Source organism: Schistocerca cancellata, chromosome 2, assembly GCF_023864275.1.
Source record: "Schistocerca cancellata isolate TAMUIC-IGC-003103 chromosome 2, iqSchCanc2.1, whole genome shotgun sequence".
NCBI classification, from domain to species: domain Eukaryota; kingdom Metazoa; phylum Arthropoda; class Insecta; order Orthoptera; family Acrididae; genus Schistocerca; species Schistocerca cancellata.
In genome coordinates this window covers 355,764,014-355,782,324 of record NC_064627.1, presented here as the reverse complement: position 1 = coordinate 355,782,324, position 18,311 = coordinate 355,764,014, and the positions used below count along the sequence as shown (strand labels likewise).

Here is an 18,311-nt window from a genome sequence, read left to right as displayed (position 1 = left end):
TGGTTCAGGACAGAACTAAAGAAGTCTCGGACAAGCGCCGTCATGGTCGGGGACGACGCTTGAACCCTATGCCTGCCCACAATGGTAACGACACTGCTAGCCAACTGGAAAATGATTTAAATCCAAATAGAGGTGTTTTGCAGGATATGCTTCCTGCAACCACCCTAGAAGGAAAACAAAGACAGAGGATAAGATGGTCAGATGAAGTTAATCGACACCTCATGTTCTGTTATTACCAAGCAACAAACCTAGGAACCAACAACTGGATACAGATCACAAGTATACACAACATTTATTACCAGATACACGGAATTAAATTTTTTAACAGAACAATAACTAGCTGATCAGATCCGTGTAATAATCAAAAATAACAGGATACCCCAGTCAGAATTAGAAAACATCAAACAACAAGTACAACAAATACTGGAACAAAATAATGTGCAATTAGAAGAAGAAGAAAATACAGTAATGGACTCAAACATCCCAGAGAAAACAAACAAAGAACAAAACGCGTCAATTAAACAATCAGAGGAAAACGAAATCTTAAGACAGCCACCAGAACAAGCACAAATAGAACATGAAGTGACACACATGTTAGATATAGAAGAAAAATTTCAGTTGACATATATAGAATACAAAGACACAAATACAGACATTAGACCATTCTTGCATAGACCACCAAATAACCCACAAGTCGAAACAACAATAACAACTATCAACACAATCATACACGACAAAATAAATGAAAACAACTATGGAAGAGTTACAACTACTGGTTTATGTAGGAGCACACACTACACTAAATATACACACTAGGCAGAGATCAGAACCAACCAACACACAGAAGAAACCCACAAAACCAGCATGGCAACACAGGCTACAGATCAGAATTGAAAAACTGAGAAAAGACATCGGACAGCTAACACAGTTTATAAGAAACGAAATATCAGACAAAAAACGAAAAAGGTTAGGTAAAATTTCACAACAAGAAGCAATAGAGCAGTTAGATGAAAAGAAGCAGAAATTACAAGCATTGGCCAAACGACTTAGAAGATACAAAAAAAGTGAAAATAGAAGGAAACAAAACCAAACATTCAACACAAACCAAAAGAAATTTTACCACACAATAGATAACACACACATTAAAATAGACAATCCACCAAACATAACAGACATGGAACACTTCTGGAGCAACATATGGTCAAACCCGGTATAACATAACAGGCATGCATGGTGGATACAAGCAGAAACAGACTCATACAAGATGATACCACAAATGCCTGAAGTGATAATTTTGCAACGAAGTCACCTGAGCAATTAATTCTACGCACAATTGGAAAGCCCCTGGAAATGATAAAATAGCAAATTTCTGGCTACAGAAGTTCACCTGAACACATTCACATCTAACTAAATTATTTAACGGTTACACTGCAGACCCATACACATTCCCGGATACACTTACACATGGAATAACCTATCTGAAACCTAAAGATCAAGCAGACACAGCAAACCCAGCTAAATATCGCCCCATAACATGCCTACCAACAATCTACAAAATATTAACTTCAGTCATTACACAGAAATTAATGACACATACAACACAGAACAAAATTATAAATAAAGAACAAAAAGGCAGCTGCAAAGGAGCACGAGGATGTAAAGAGCAACTGATAATAGATGTAGAGGTGACATATCAAGCTAAAACTAAACAAAGGTCACTACACTACGCATACATTGATTACCAAAAAGCTTTTGATAGTGTACCCCACTCATGGTTACTACAGATATTGGAAATATACAAAGTAGATCCTAAATTGATACAGTTCCTAAACATAGTAATGAAAAACTGGAAAACCACACTTAATATCCAAATAAATTCAGATAATATCACATCACAGCCAATACAGATTAAGCGTGGAAATTAACAAGGAACTCATTAAGTCCTTTCTGGTTCTGTCTTGCTCTGAACCCACTATCCAACACGCTAAATAATACAAATTATGAAACTTCCTGGCAGATTAAAACTGTGTGCCCAACCGAGACTCGAACTCGGGACCTTTGCCTTTCGCGGGCAAGTGCCCTACCAACTGAGCTACCGAAGCACGACTCACGCCCGGTACTCACAGCTTTACTTCTGCCAGTATCTCGCCTCCTACCTTCCAAACTTTACAGAAGCTCTCCTGCGAACCTTGCAGAACTAGCACTCCTGAAAGAAAGGATATAGCGGAGACATGGCTTAGCCACAGCCTGGGGGATGTTTCCAGAATGAGATTTTCACTCTGCAGCGGAGTGTGCGCTGATATGAAACTTCCTGGCAGATTAAAACTGTGTGCCCGACCGAGACTCGAACTCGGGACCTTTGCCTTTCGCGGGCAAGTGCCCTACCAACTGAGCTACCAAGTTTGGAAGGTAGGAGGCGAGATACTGGCAGAAGTAAAGCTGTGAGTACCGGGCGTGAGTCGTGCTTCGGTAGCTCAGTTGGTAGGGCACTTGCCCGCGAAAGGCAAAGGTCCCGAGTTCGAGTCTCGGTCGGGCACACAGTTTTAATCTGCCAGGAAGTTTCATATCAGCGCACACTCCGCTGCAGAGTGAAAATCTCATTCTGGAAACATCCCCCAGGCTGTGGCTAAGCCATGTCTCCGCTATATCCTTTCTTTCAGGAGTGCTAGTTCTGCAAGGTTCGCAGGAGAGCTTCTGTAAAGTTTGGAAGGTAGGAGACGAGGTACTGGCAGAAGTAAAGCTGTGAGTACCGGGCGTGAGTCGTGCTTCGGTAGCTCAGTTGATAGAGCACTAGCCCGTGAAAGGCAAAGGTCCTGAGTTCGAGTCTCGGTCGGGCACACAGATTTAATCTGCCAGGAAGTTTCAAGTTCATGAAAGTTTAGATTCTGATTTCCAAGTAAGTGTAATGAAAAGGTAATATTAAAAGACACGTCACTGCTGTTCAAAGGAATTTTTGTTTCACTAATTTAAACAGGACTGCCAACATCAACAGAGCTGCAATATACTGCCCCTTAAACTGAATGTCATACGAAGGGACTGAGTACATCTGAACCTTCTGTGTGAGGAAGCTCCGACTTGAAACAGAAAAACTTTGACATGTCATATTTAAAATCTTTTCCATATGAGGCATACTGAAATTTTTGTACTTGCTCTAATGCTCACCTTATGTTCCCATCATATTTTGTAGATGTAGTAAGTCTTCGTGGTTCAGAGTAACACAATATAAGCTAACTTTGAGTTAATAATACAGTACTCTTATATAAAGTTGGAACTGCAGTCTCTCCAAGAGCCGAATAATTCATTTTAGAAGGGTTGTTTGAAAAGTTCTCTGAACGGAATAGAAAAAAGTACTTAAATCACTGAAACTTTTTATTTTTCAGTGTAATCTCCTTGTACATTAATGCACTTGGTCCACGATGTTCCAGTGCCTTGCTTCCATCTGGAACAAGCGTCTCCTCCAGGCCTGCAAAATAGTTGTCAAATGCAGCTATCAATTTTTCGTTTGAAGTGAATTTTCATCCAACAAGAAAAATTTTCAGAGTTGTGAAGAGATGGAAGTCTGATGGAGCCATATAAGGTGAATAAGGCAGGTGTGGCAACAGTTCATACCTTAGTTCATTTAATTTTGCCATGGCAAGAGCAAATGTGTGCAGGTGTGCATTGTCTTGATGGGAGATGACTTTCTTCCTTGCTAAACCTGGCCTTTTTAAGCATATCCTTTGTTGCAATTTGTCTGAGAGGTTAGCATAGTATTCTCCAGTAATTGTTTGCCTGGTGGAGAGATAATCTACAAACAGAATCCCCTTCGCATCCCCGAACACTGATGCCACGACCTTTCCCGCTAAAATAATTGTCTTTGCTTTCTTTGATGTTGTAGAATCAACATGTTTCCACTGCTTTGGCCATTGTTTTGTCTCTGGGGCATAGTAGTGCACCCAAGGTTCATCTGTGGTCACAAACTGGCACAAAAAATCTTGTTCGTTTCTCCTAAAAAGGGCCAAACATTTTTCGATATGTCTATTCTCATGCATTTTCGATCCTGAGTCGAGTCATGGTATCCATCTTGAAGAAAATTTCTGGAGTAGTGACACACCTCGGCCGACCACTGCTCGGATTATTATCTAAGCCCTCCCGACCAAATTTAAATTCATTTGTCCACTTGGCAAAAGTTGAATATGAAGGGGCCGAGCCTGAGTGTATTTTGTAAATCAACATGAATGTCTGTCCTTTCCTTTCCTTTCATACCTTTCTCTTCTAAGCACTTAATCACTGCTTGAATCACTATCTTTACCATCTTCATAAATCACTATGCAGGAACAACAATAGAGCCATATCACTGCCACAGCTCTTTTCCAAGAGCACTGATGTGGCTTGTGTTTACAGGTGACAGTGCAATCAGTATCATGTGAACAACTTGTTGCACTAGCATTGACCTCTCGTGGTGATTCCGAGAACCTTTCAAACCACCTTTGTATATTAGCCTAGCTGAAATGAAGGTTTTGTGAAAATATGATTAACGTATCACCTGCAAGCAGCAGTGCTAATATCTATGGCAAGAAAATGTATGCATCACACAGATACTCTAAGCAAAGAATAGGGATTCAATGATTACACTTTGAGGAACTCTGTATCTATGGTGTTATTCAGTAGAAGCAGTTTTTTTCATTATTTGAAAATATTGGGGCCAGAAACATCAATAATTTTGTCCTCCATTCACAACACAAAATATAGGCTACTGCGTGTGTACCCATTTAGTGCCACTTGTTTACAAGTTCTACAACAGAAGTTTGTTAAGAGAGACATGAAAAATATTTTACTCATGTCAATGAACAGCAATTTGAATCTAAGATACGAAATGAGGCATTTGTTGCTACAAGGTAAATGAAAAGTAATACGTTACTGAATACAAGGATACTCTGTATTACAGGATACTGCAAAACTTTCCTTTCCCACTCTGCCTCCTGACTAAATATTGTTCTGTAACTGCAACACTAAACCACTGAATAATTGTAGAGTGATAATGCTTTAATTATTTAATGGTCCAATGATTAATACTGCCCAAAGACAAAATCTGCTTCAAATGAGTGAATAATAAGTCTCACCTTGATGAGGGCTGCAACAGTGTAAACTTGCCTCAACCACACAGGAACATTACACCAATGTCCAGTATTCAGTTGTTCCCAGGTGAAATCCAGAACAGCATCTACATAGCCACTGAAAAATAGACAACATATGGTACACATTTCCAGCATTATGAATATAGAATGAAATGGTCAACAAATTTCACATGTAGCAATGATTTTTCTCTTCACTGTATGTGCTGTAATGATTGGAAAGGTATGTATTATCTAGCTCATTTTCTTTCATCTCCTAGATACCACAATAAGTAAGCAGTTCTTAAATTATGAAAAGTTTCGCAGCATTTATTTCTCTGAACTTTTTTTTGTAGAGGATGTGTTTTGAAACTTTTAACATTTAGATAAATCTTTATCTTAGTATTAAATGAATCATCTGTAGATAACAGCACTGTTCAGTAACAAACTGAAGCTCTCAGAAGGTCCATGTGAAGTGTGCTTGGATAGCACAAGTGGCAACAAACCACTAATGATTTAGAGAGCCAGTTCACTGGGCATCTGTCATTTGAAGATAATCTCAACGCAACAGCACAGAAATGCTCTAACCATATGGTACCAGCAAATAATTAGTTCATCTACATCAATTATGAAAACTGCAAAATAACAGCCAGCAGTAAGACCAAACATTCTTCAGAAATGTAATTTTTACCACATTATGAGATAACTGGTTCAAACAACTAATTGTACAGATCACCGTGAAAGAAATACTTTACAGCTTCTGCCTACAGTCCAATATGGCTTTAAAAAGAGGGTAGCTGACATCTATTTACAAAAATGATACAAGACTGACAGGATCTGTAAGCATATTCTATGCCCAAATGCTATGACATTTCTAGAGGAAAAGACACTACCAAAAAAATCGTAATCTTATACCCTCACAACTCACAGCTATTTAATATTTCTGGTGCTTTTTGCAAGCCTTTTCTTTACTATAGCTGCATTTCAGCCATGAAGTACCAATAGTTATGCAATAACAGCTGATTAAATTGTATGTAGCAGTAAAATTGATCTTTGCCTGTAAACAAATTTGGTGAACTATTATTGTTGCTCACTCTGTGCATGCACTGGGCATAATATGAGGTCTATGCCAAAAGTTTTTAGCAGCCCGTAAACCGTAAGGCGGAGGACAATGGGGTTGTTTCCATTCAAAATAGCAATGTTTTTCGACCTTGGGATGTGCACGCACAGCCCCTGGCTAGCGGTGATCCCCCCCACGGTGCGGTAAGAAAGCACAGGCAGTGCTGAGTCAGAGACGGTGCAGGATGGAGCTGTCACACCACGACTTCTGTGCCATGATTTTTTACTATTAAAAAAAGGGTTTAAGTGCCGAAGGATGCCATTCTTCTTTGCTGCGTATTTTTGGTGAAGCTTCCCCTTCTAGGGCCACAGTTGGAAATTGGTTTCGCAAGTTTTTGAGGGATCGGCAGTCAATTGAAGACGAACCTTGTCCCGGTTGGCCAGCAACAGCTGTGACTCATGAAAACATTGATAATGTGAGGAAAATGATCAAAGAAGATCCACATCTTACGACATTGAAGAGACCCTAAATATTGGCTCAACAGCAGCACAGACCATCGTTCATTGTCACTTAGGCCTTACTAAGAGATGTGCCCGTTGGGTGCCACATTCCCTGACAGAAAGCCAAAAGGAGGCGAGAGTGGACTGGTGGTGTTTCATGCTCGAAAAATTCAATGGAGGGAAGTACCAAGACACCTACAATATCGTCACAGGTGATGAAACATGGGTCTACCATTATGACCCTGAAACGAAGAGACAATCTTCTGTGTGGTGCATTCCAGGGGAGGAACCACCTACAAAAGTTTGATGAAGTCTAAGCTCTGAAAAAAATAGGGTGGCAACTTTTTTCACAAAGATCAGGCATTCTCACCTCTGTGACCTTGGACACACGCCGTACAGTCAATGCTGAATGGTACGTGAACGATTGTCTTCCAAAAGTCATCGCCACATGTAAGTCACAGCATCCAAAGTCCAAGAGTGGGCACCTTCTGCTGCATCACGACAATGCATCTGCGCACAGGGCTGCCAGAACGATGGACTTTCTGGAGAAGGAAAAAGTGCTAGTGTTACCCCATCCCCCCTATTCACCTGACCTGGCCCCCTGTGACTTCTTTCTGTTCCCTAAGACTAAGGAAAAAATTAGAGGGCAGCAGTTTTCATCAGATGAAGAGGCCATTGCAGTGTAAGAGTGCACTAAGTGACATCCCAAAAGAAGCTTGGACTGACATTTTCTAAGTGGTTTCAGAAAATTGAAAAATGTATACATGCTAATGGAGTATTTTGAAAAACTGTAAACGTTTTTTTGCAAATAATTTTTTTTCACATATTCTGCTAAAAACTTTTGCCATAGCCCTTGTATACAGGGTGGGAAAACAAAACTGACCCAGAAAATATCTGAAAGGCTGACACCAAACTGACCCTGGTTAATGAACAAGAGAACTCTCCATCACAGAAAATAATGCTGGAAACAGTTATTTCAATGCTCTAACCAGTTGCTGTTACATTTCTGCAAATGTAAATCTATCTGCCGTGTGCTCTGTTCCAAGTCTCCCACTGTGACACTCATCTGGATGAGTGAGAGTAGACATGGCCAGCTGAGTCCAACATAAAATAGTGCCCACAATAAAACAGCAAATGTTCACTGTCAAGTGTTAGCACTATTTGTAGAAAACATCTAGGAACTATTTGCGCAAGAGTTTAAGATGGGAAGTGTTTTGGTCAAACCTCCAGCAAACCCTGCAAAACAAAACCTGGTAGCAACATGGCACAAAATGTGCTCTGTAGCAAAGAAGAGCCATAATTATCTGAACAGCATAACCACCAGAAAACCTTGGTTGAGTGAAGGAAAGCCTGGAACAAGTCCAACGAAATCTCAATGCTGATTTATCTGTGCAACTGGGAATTAAGAAAACGTCAGGTCAAAACATTATCAAAAAGACTCTGCATTTACAGCCTTACAAAATTTACTGTTGTTGACGAGTTAAAGTGCCTAGGAGAACTTTCCCATGTTGAGTTATGCCATTGATTTCTAGGCTGTGCGAACTCATGTAATATACTCTGTTATGAATAAGAAAATTCCCACCAGTACTTTGAAAAGTCATTGGATAATCTCAAATTTCTGGTGCGCAATCTGCATCGTAACACGACTCTCACTAAACTGTCATTGCTAACCAGCACATCTGGAAACTGTTTAATCCGTATGTGGATCAATTCATAAAAGGTGAATAACTGTATGGATATTTTCAGGAAGACAGAGCAACAGCACACATGGCTTTGACAACCTGGTCAAAAGAAAGAAACACTGGGTTTAACAACCTGTTGACTTCAAGGTCATTGGAGACAGAGCACAATTTAAGGAAATCATGGAAAACCTAAATTTGGATGGCCAGATGCAGGTTTGAACCATTGTCATCCCGAATCCAACACCAGTGTGCTAACCACTACATCACCTTACTCAGTGACAACCTCGTCATGAGAGCATGAGGTAATTGGTGTAAACAAGACAGTCGGTGGAAGGATTGTAGTCTCGTGGCCACTTCAATTTCCTGACCTATATCCCTCCGATTTTTACCTGTGGGGCACTTTGAAGTCAGTTGAACTCAAATAATCCTCAAATACTGAAGAACTTAACAGAGGAACAATGAAAACATTACTGCTGCTATCCTTAAGGCACAGATGCTAAGCATGTCTAACAATTTATAGTACATCTAAAATTTCAGTGTGGAGTAATGCGCTGTGTGTGCTAGCACGTGGAATGTTACCGAATTCAAATATTTTTTAATTTTTTGGTTAAAGATCAACTGCAACAGTAAATAATATATTCTGTGGTCTGAAATTATTTGTTGTCAATTACAGACTGTACTGTACATACCACAATCAGATTATTAAGGAACTCTTAAATCATTATTTGACTAATTCAATCAATTAAATTAATCTACTAAATGAAACTGGGAAATAATTAACTATATTGAGAGGATGAGGACAAGTAATGCAGCACCATCATTGATATGGAGCAATGGAGTCACAAGAGGTTCATGAAAATCATTCATTCAAGAGAGAGCTCCATTTATTCAGATGCAAAGTTGCAAATAGTAAATGCTGATGAACAGATGGAATCTATTTCCCTAGTTTTCCAGAAATGTGTTTACTGCTCTACCTCACTGTTAACTGGTAACCAAAATTTGATCATACACAGTAACTTCACCAAAGTGCAGCTGGTTCATAGAACCCTGTATATTACACTCGCTGATGAACACTCAACAGAAACAAAAGTAATGTCAGGTGTCCCCCCATCCCTGAAGAAAGTGTAATAGTAGAAGTTCAGTTCTCAAAACAACAACACCTGAAAGCTACCCTTTGTCATTGCAGCCACTCCTCTATTGTGTGTTGTCCTCTTCATTTCTTGATAATTTTGACTCCCTGAACCTTCAAACACATCCACTGCATTTTTTCTTTCTTGGTCTCCCATTTCATTTCTCCCTGGCAATTTTTTACATTATTCAGTCAAATAATGTTTGCAATACTTACCACATCACTGACAAGTTAATGATGGAAAAAATAAATAGTGTACTTGTGGATTTGGTAACAATCCATATATTTCCCAATATCTGATCAAACTTAGAAGAAGTGGAGGAGTAATTTCATGTCAATTCAACACAGCACTCAACCCGATTCACTAAGATTTCTTTCAATTTGGGGCATCCAATGATACAGATAAGAGATGGAAAACTACCAGTTTGCAGAGGTATATGACAATTGTGAAGAAAGTTATGGGTCTGCAAAGTTTGGAAATTGTATGACATTTACAAATACCTGTCTCAACATAAATGATTAATTCTTGTTATAAGCCAGAAAAGCTAATTAGTAGAGCTTCACATTGATGCAACAAGATGGGTTTCAAAGAATTTTGTTGTTCAAGGTCATTGACCTTAATCTTTGATCTTGTGTATCTCTAAATGCTGTATCTTCATTTTTTTTGAACAAATATATAGTATTGTTTCAATATCTTACTATAGATGTAAATATTAAGATGGCACACCAAGGCATCACAACCAAAATGTCATCTATGTACACCGCAACACTAACAAAACGTAGTAAGCAACTATGTATCTGTTTTTCTCCAGAACAGCAGTCATACCAATAACCGATTCTTCTTTGCTCACTGAAGAAGCAGAATACAGTGGAACCTTGCATACTGAGCATAATTAGTTCCAGGACCTTCCTCGTAGCATGAAACACTCGTTAAGTGAAAATTTATCTCATATAAATTAGTGTAAAATACGATAATGCATTCCATGCAGAGAAAGCACTATAAATTTTAAGTTATTCATGCCATTTATTCAAAGAAAATTACATGTACAGTATTATGTACCTTATTATCTATGATACATAACCAATTCTTTTTTTTTACCAGGAAACTATTCATCTGTTTGTGTCGACACTTCAACACTTGGTAAAAATGCGACACAGCATTACTGTCAAATTTGTAGTGCGCATAGCCACAGCTTTATTGAGGTGAAGACTTTCGATGTATGATGTAACCATCTCCCACCCTTTCAGCGTTTCTCTTATTGCACCAGAAGGTTGCTGCTTTGTTGTTACTGCCACCAATTCCTCTGAAGAACACTTCTCCACAACTTCCAGCTGTGAAACACATTGCAACTCCTTAAGCTCTTTGGTGGTTATTTCTTGGCTGTGATCTTCCACAAACTCATCAATATCATTCTTATCAATTCTGGTCCCAAACTCTTAGCTAAAGAGAATATCATTCGCTACAGGCTCCACAGGTACTTCCTCAAATGCCTCACTCACATTCAACAATGCACTCCAGCCAAAACTGCTTCCAAGCAGAAGTGAGAGTTCTCTTGGTAACCCCTTCCCACACCTTTTTGGTCATCTTGACACAGGGAATGATGTCAAAGAGATTTCCAAAACTCACAAAGTGAGATTGGTAGCTTCAGTCAACTCAAAGCAATACTCTAACAGGGGGTTGAGTGTAAAGATTCTTAAAATTAGAAATATTCTGCTGGTCCATAGGCTGGATTAACAGAGTGGAGTTGGAGGCAGCAACTGGATTTTGATGAACTGAAGTTCTTCAAGGTGGTGGTCTTGTAGGCCTGGAGAATGGGCAGGAGTGTTGTCCATAGCAAGGAAGACAGGGAGTGACAGACTTATCTCAAGCGAATATTTTTCCACCGGGGACCAAACACTTCACCGATCCCATCATAAAGAAGACCATGTGTCACCCAAGACTTCTTGTTGGACTTCCACATCACACTTAACCTGCTCTTCTGGACATTACACTTCTTTGATGCTCTTTGAGTTTCTGAATGGTAAACAAGCAGCGGTTAAATTTTCAAATCGCCACTCGCATTGGCACATAATAGCAGTGCGAGACGGACTTTCACTGGCTTGTAACTGGGCAATGCAGTCTCCTCTTCTGTTATGAACTTAGGGTTTGGGATCTTTTGCCAGAATAGACACATCTCATCGCAATCAAAAGCCTGTTGCGGCAGTTAAACCTCAGAATCAACGAGTATCTTGATGTTGCTGATGAAGTTCTCTGCTGCCTTTGTGTTGGAGCTGGCTGCTTCACCATGCCTCACAATGCCATGGATGCCAGTTCTCTTAAACTTCTCGAACACCCACAACTTGTAATTGCTTTTCATTTATCTATATAAGGAGCAATCTTTCGACATTATCCAGAATACTAAACGTTGTTTAGACACTCTTGTCACTCCCTTTGAAGTATCTATCTATCTCCTTAATCTTTTCCTTGGTCTTGAGGATAGGGCAAATAGTTGATGTAGACGACTGTAAATGAATGCTGAATCAGCAGGGCTCACACCATGTTCGCATTTTTCAAAACTTTTACGTTTCATTTCTAAGGTAATTTTTTTCACTTATGGTCATCAGTTGCAGCTTTATCTTTGGGGACATTTCTATGAAGGTTATTAAAATTTGCACACACAAAAACACAATATGAACACAACATTAGAAAAATGTGTGATCACAAGCTCCGCTAAGATGGTAGCAGAAAGAGCACTAAACATCGACTGCGGTACGTACTAAAGAGATTGTGCCGACAATAAAACATCAACATCTACATCTACGTGATTACTCTGCTATTCACAATAAATTGCCTGTAAAGCGTTTAATGAACCACCTTCATGCTGTCTCTCTACCGTTCCACTCTCACGTTTGAGAGTGGAACGGTAGAGAGACACACGCAGGAAAAACTAGCACTTTTTCTGTGCGAGCCCCGATTTCTCCTATTTTATCGTGATGATCAATTCTCCCTATGTAGGTGGTTGCCAACAATGTTCAATCAGAGGAGAAAACTAGTGACTGAAATTTCATGAGAAGATCTCGTCGCAACGAAAAACATATTTGCTTTAATGAATGCCACTCCAATTCACACATCATATCTGTGGAACCATCTCCCCTATTTTGCGATAACACACAACGAGCTGTCCTCCTTTGAATTTTTTCAATGTCATCCGTCAGTCCCACTTGACAAGGATCTCACACCGCACAGCAATACTCCAGGATAGGGCAGACAAGCATGGTGTAAGCAGTCTCTTTTAGTAGACCTGTTGTACCTTCTGTGTGTTCTGCCAATGAACCACAGTCTTTGGTTTGGTCTACCCACAATATTATCTATATGAACGTTCCAATTTAGGTTATTTGTAATTGTAATCCCTAAGTATTTAGTTGAATTTACAGCCTTCAATTTGTATGACTTATCGCATAATCGAAATTTAGCAGATTTCTTTTAGTACTCATTTGAATAACTTCACACTTTTCTTTATTAAGGGTCAATTGCCACTTTTCGCACCACACAAATATCATATCTAAATCATTTTGCAATTCATTTTGGTCATCTGATGACTTTACAAGACAGTCAATGACAGCTTCATCTGCAAACAATCTAAGAGGGCTACTCAGATTCTCTCTTATGTCATTAATATAGATCAGGAAAAATAAAGGCCTATATCCATGGGGAATGCCAAATACCACTTCTGCTTTACTCAATGACTTTCCGTCTATTACTACGAACTGTGACCTTTCTGACAAGAAATCACAAATCCAGTCACACAACTGATGCTATAATCCACAAACAAACAGTTTTGTTAGAAGACACTTGTGAGAAAAAGTGTCTAAAGCCTTCTGGAAATCTAAAAATATGGAATCAATTTGACATTCCCTGTCGATAACACTCATTACTTCACGAGTTGTGTTTCACAAGAACCAGATTTTCTGAATCCGTGCCGACTATGTGTCAATAAATCGATTTCTTCGAGGTAATTCATAATGTTCGAACACAGTATATGCTCCAAAACCCTACTGCAAATCGATGTTAGTGATATGAGCTTGTAATTCAGTGGGTTACTCCTATTTCCCTTTTTGGGCATTGGTGGGACTTGAGCAATTTTCCAGTCTTTAAGTACAGATCTTTCTATGAGCGAGTGGGTTGAGTTGGGTTGTTACGGGGAGGAGACCAGACAGCGAGGTCATCGGTCTCATTGGATTAAGGACGGACGGGGAAGGAACTCGGCTGTTCCCTTTGAAAGGAACCATACTGGCATTTGCCTGGAGCGAGTTAGGGAAATCATGGAAAACCTAAATCAGGATGACTGGACGCAGGATTGAACCATCGTCCTCCCGAATGCGAGTCCAGTGTCTAACCTATGAGCGAGTGGTTGTATATAATTGCTAAATATGGAGCTATTGTTATCAGCTTACTCTGAAAGAAACCTGACTGGTACACAATCCGGACCGAAGGCCTTGCCTTTATTAAGTGATTGAAGCTGCTTTGCTACACCAAGGATATCTACTTCTATGTTTCTCACCTTGGCAGTTGTTCTTGATTGAAATTCTGTAATATTTACCTCGTCGTCTTTGGAGAAGGAGTTTTGGAAAACCGTGCTTAATAATTCAGCTTTAGTGACACTTTCCGTGACTTCACCATTGTTATCGTGCAGTGCCCTTTCTGATTGTGTCTTTATGTATGACCAGAATCTCTATGGGTTTTCTGCCAGATTCCAAAACAGAGTTTCACTGCGGAAATTATTAAAAGCATCTTGCATTGAAGCACGTGCTATATTTCAAACTCCTGCAAAACTTTGCCAATCTTGGAGATCTTGTGTTCTTTTAAATTGGCATCCTTTTTTCATTGCTTTTGCAACAGCGATCTGACCCTTTTTGTGTACCATGGGGGATCAGTACCATCACTTATTAATTTATGTGCTATGTGTCTCTCAATTGCCGTCAATACTATCTCTTTGAAATCATTCCACATCTTTTCTATGCTTACGTGATCAGATCACAATGAGTAGAGACTATCTCTTAAAAAGGCATTAAGAGCATTTTTATTAGCTTTTTTTAAATAGGTGTACTTTGCGTTTCTTTTTGATGGTTGTGGGTGTTATGGAATTCAACCTATCAGCAACTGCCTTGTGGCCACTAATCCCTGTATCCATCATGATACTCCCTAAGTGTCCAGGATTATTTGTTACTAAGAAGTCAAGTATGCTTTCACAACCATTTACACTTAGAGTGGGTGCATGAACTAATTATTCAAAGCAATTTTCTGAGAAACCATTCAGTACACTTTCGTATGACGTTTTATACATGCCGTCGGCTTTAAACGTATAATTTTTCCAGCATATCGAGGGTAGATTAAAGTCACTATCTACTATAATTGTCTTAGTGGAGTACCTATTTAAAATGAGAGTCAAGTTTTCTTTGAACTGTTCAGCAACTACATCTCCTGAGTCGGGGATCGGTAAAATGATCCAATTAATAGTTTAGTTCAATTGTCAAGTATAACCTCTATCCACACTATTTCCCAGAAGCTATCTACTTCAATTTCACTAAAAAGTAAACTTTTTCTGACAGCAATAAATAAGAGGGTGGTTTGAAAAACCCCTTGGAATCACCACGAGAGGTCAGCGCTAGCGGAATGAGTTGTTCACATGATATTCATTCGACAGCTGTCCATAAACACATGCCATGTCAGTGCTCTTAGAAGAGAGCTGTGGCAATGACATGGCTCTGTTGTTGCACCTGCATAACGATTTATGAAGATGGAAAAAGACAGATTTGAGCAGCGAATAAGTACTTTGAAAAGAAAGGTATGAAAGCAAAGGACATTCATGCTGATTTCCAGAATACACTGGCGGACTCTGCTCCTTCACATTCAACTGTTGCCAAGTGGACAAATGAATTTAAATTTGGTCAGGAGAGCTTAGATAATGATCCGAGCAGTGGTCGGCCAAGGTGTGTCACTACTCCAGAAGTCATTGCTGAAGTGCACAAAATGGTCATGGAGGATCGCCGATTGAAAGTGCATGAAATTGCTCACGCTTGCCAGATGTCTCCCGAAAGGGCATATCACATTTTAACCGAAGAATTAGATATGAAAAACTTTTCTTCAAGATGGATACCATGACTCAACTCTGGATCGAAAATGCACGAGAATAGACATATCGAAAAATGTTTGGCCCTTTTTAGCAAAAACTAACACGATTTTTTGTGCCAGTTTGTGACCACAGATGAACCTTGGGTGCACTACTATGCCCCAGAGACAAAACAATGGCCAAAGCAGTGGAAACATGTTGATTCTACAACACCAAAGAAAGCAAAGACTTATTTTAGCGGGGAAGGTCATGGCATCAGCGTTCAGGGATGCGAAGGGGATTCTGTTTGTAGATTATCTCTCCACCAGGCAAACAATTACTGGAGAATACTACGCTAACCTCCCAGACAAATTGCAACAAAAGATACACATAAGAAGGCCAGGTTTAGCAAGGAAGAAAGTCATCTCCCATCAAGACAATGCACACCCGCACTCATTTGCTGTCGCCATGGCAAAATTACATGAACTAAGGTATGAATGTTGCCACACCTGCCTTATTCACCTCATATGGCTCTGTCAGACATGGAAAAACTGAAAATTTTTCTTGGCGGATGAAGATTAACTTCAAACGAAAAATTGATAGCCGGCGTTGACAACTATTTTGCAGGCCTGGAGGAAACTCATTTTCCAGATGGGATCAAGGCACAGGAGCATTGTTGGACCAAGTGCATTGATCTACAAGGAGACTACATTGAAAAATGTTTCAGTGATTTAAGTACTTTTTTTCTATTCCATTCCGAGAACTTTCCAATCCACCCTCGTACTCTACCACCAACTGTATTTAGTCTACCTTTTCTGAACACAGTTAGATCATTTGAAAAAATTTCAGCTGAACTTATTTCCGGCCTTAACCAGCATTCTATTAGGGCTTGGAGTTCTGGTACTTTCCCAACACAGCTATGACCATTTACAACTACAATACCAACTGTTGCTACAGCTACCTTATTGTGTTTTACCTGCCCCCTTTTAGATGGACACCCTTTTTGTGGTTTCCTGAGAAACTCTACCCTAAAACACTGCCAAGACCCTTCCACACAGCCCCTGCTTCCCATGGAGCTGCTTCCTGTATGTAGTGGACTCCTGACCTATTAAGCAGAAACCGGAAACTCACCATCTGGTGGTGCAAGTCAAGGAATCTGCAGCCTACTCGATCACAGAGCCACCTGAGCCTCCAATTCAGATCCTCCACTCGGCTCTGCACTAAAGGACCACAGTCCATTCTATCGACGATGCTTTAATCTCACAAGCAAGACTGGCAGTCTTTACCATTTCCGCTAGCCACCCGAAACCAGAGAGAATCTCTGAGTTGTTTAATGATTTTGAAGAACTGTTTGGTTTTGTTTTGCAAAAGCGCTGGCAGGTCGATAGACACACAAACAAACACAAACAAACACAAACATACACACAAAATTCAAGCATTCGCAACAAACGGTTGCTTCGTCAGGAAAGAGGGAAGAGAGGGAAAGACGAAAGGATGTGGGTTTTAAGGGAGAGGGTAAGGAGTCATTCCAATCCCGGGAGCGGAAAGACTTATCAAATGTCTGCTTGTGACTGTGTATGTGTGTGTGTGTGTGTGTGTGTGTGTGTGTGTGTGTGTGTACCTGTCCTTTTTCCCCCCTAAGGTAAGTCTTTCCGCTCCCGGGATTGGAATGACTCCTTACCCTCTCCCTTAAAACCCACATCCTTTCGTCTTTCCCTCTCCTTCCCTCTTTCCTGACGAAGCAACCGTTTGCTGCGAAAGCTTGAATTTTGTGTGTATGTGTTGGTTTGTGTGTCTATCGACCTGCCAGCGCTTTTGTTTGGTAAGTCTCATCATCTTTGTTTTTAGCTATAGAACACTAAGATAGAGAGGAGTTAAAAAACAACTATGTGTCAGTCCCAAGTGACATAATAGAAGACAGCTAAAAACTTGAATGTGGAAAAAGGGCTAAAAAAAGACCATACAGTAACAAAGGTCCAAAACTAAAAGTTAAATGGCCTTCGTCATACTGCTTTGGAGGATAAAAAGTAAAACACAGCTGACAGCCCACATTTCAGTTGCTAAAACAGCCAATAACTGAGATGACAAACCCAAGCAGGAACGTAAACTGTTAAAAAATAGGCATTCCATCAGGAAGTGGCGGACAGTTAAAACTTGGGCGGCAATGTGTACAAAGTGGTGGGGATAGTGCCACTTAGCAAATGACAATGGCTAAGAAGGCAGTGCCCAATATGCAGCCTAATTAAAATGACCTCCTCCCAGCAAATAAACTGTGACTGATGCTGGGTGATGAATGAGTGTGGTAGGAGCTGTTGTAAACTTGATGCAAAACCTCAATGACATAGTCTACTGATTTTGTCACAGTATGTAGAACTAACCTGCCTGTTGTTAACCAAGACATGTATGTAATTTCATCATTGCAATTCCTACCCAACAGATAGTCAGTCTTGTCACACTTTAACAACAGGGACATGCACCTAACAAACATGCCAGAAGTGCAAGGTTGCATGTAACAAATGCTACACAGTGTTTGTATAGTGGTAATGCGTGTTTTTCACACTTAGTTTCGACACCCAATCCCTTAACTGGCTTTGGATTAGATGTCACTGTTTTACTCTTTGAACCGTGTAATCTGGATTCAAAAATGAAAGGATTGTCAAAATTTGTATTTTCTCACACATATACTGTTCATTGTGACACTTATGTTTGTTGGCCTACAATTTCTCTTCCTCGATTTCTTTCACTCTTCTTTTTCAGT

General features: G+C 39.9%; 1 protein-coding gene across 1 annotated transcript in view; it reads right to left on the bottom strand.

Annotated features, from left to right (window-relative positions):
- The window catches only part of LOC126161740 (bifunctional peptidase and arginyl-hydroxylase JMJD5-like), an 88,832-nt gene that overhangs the window by 53,936 nt on the left and 16,585 nt on the right, over positions 1–18,311 (bottom strand). Inside the window, exon 2 of the mRNA XM_049917779.1 lies at positions 5,103–5,214. Coding sequence (XP_049773736.1) covers positions 5,103–5,214 — 112 coding nt within the window. The remainder of the gene's footprint in view (positions 1–5,102; positions 5,215–18,311) is intronic.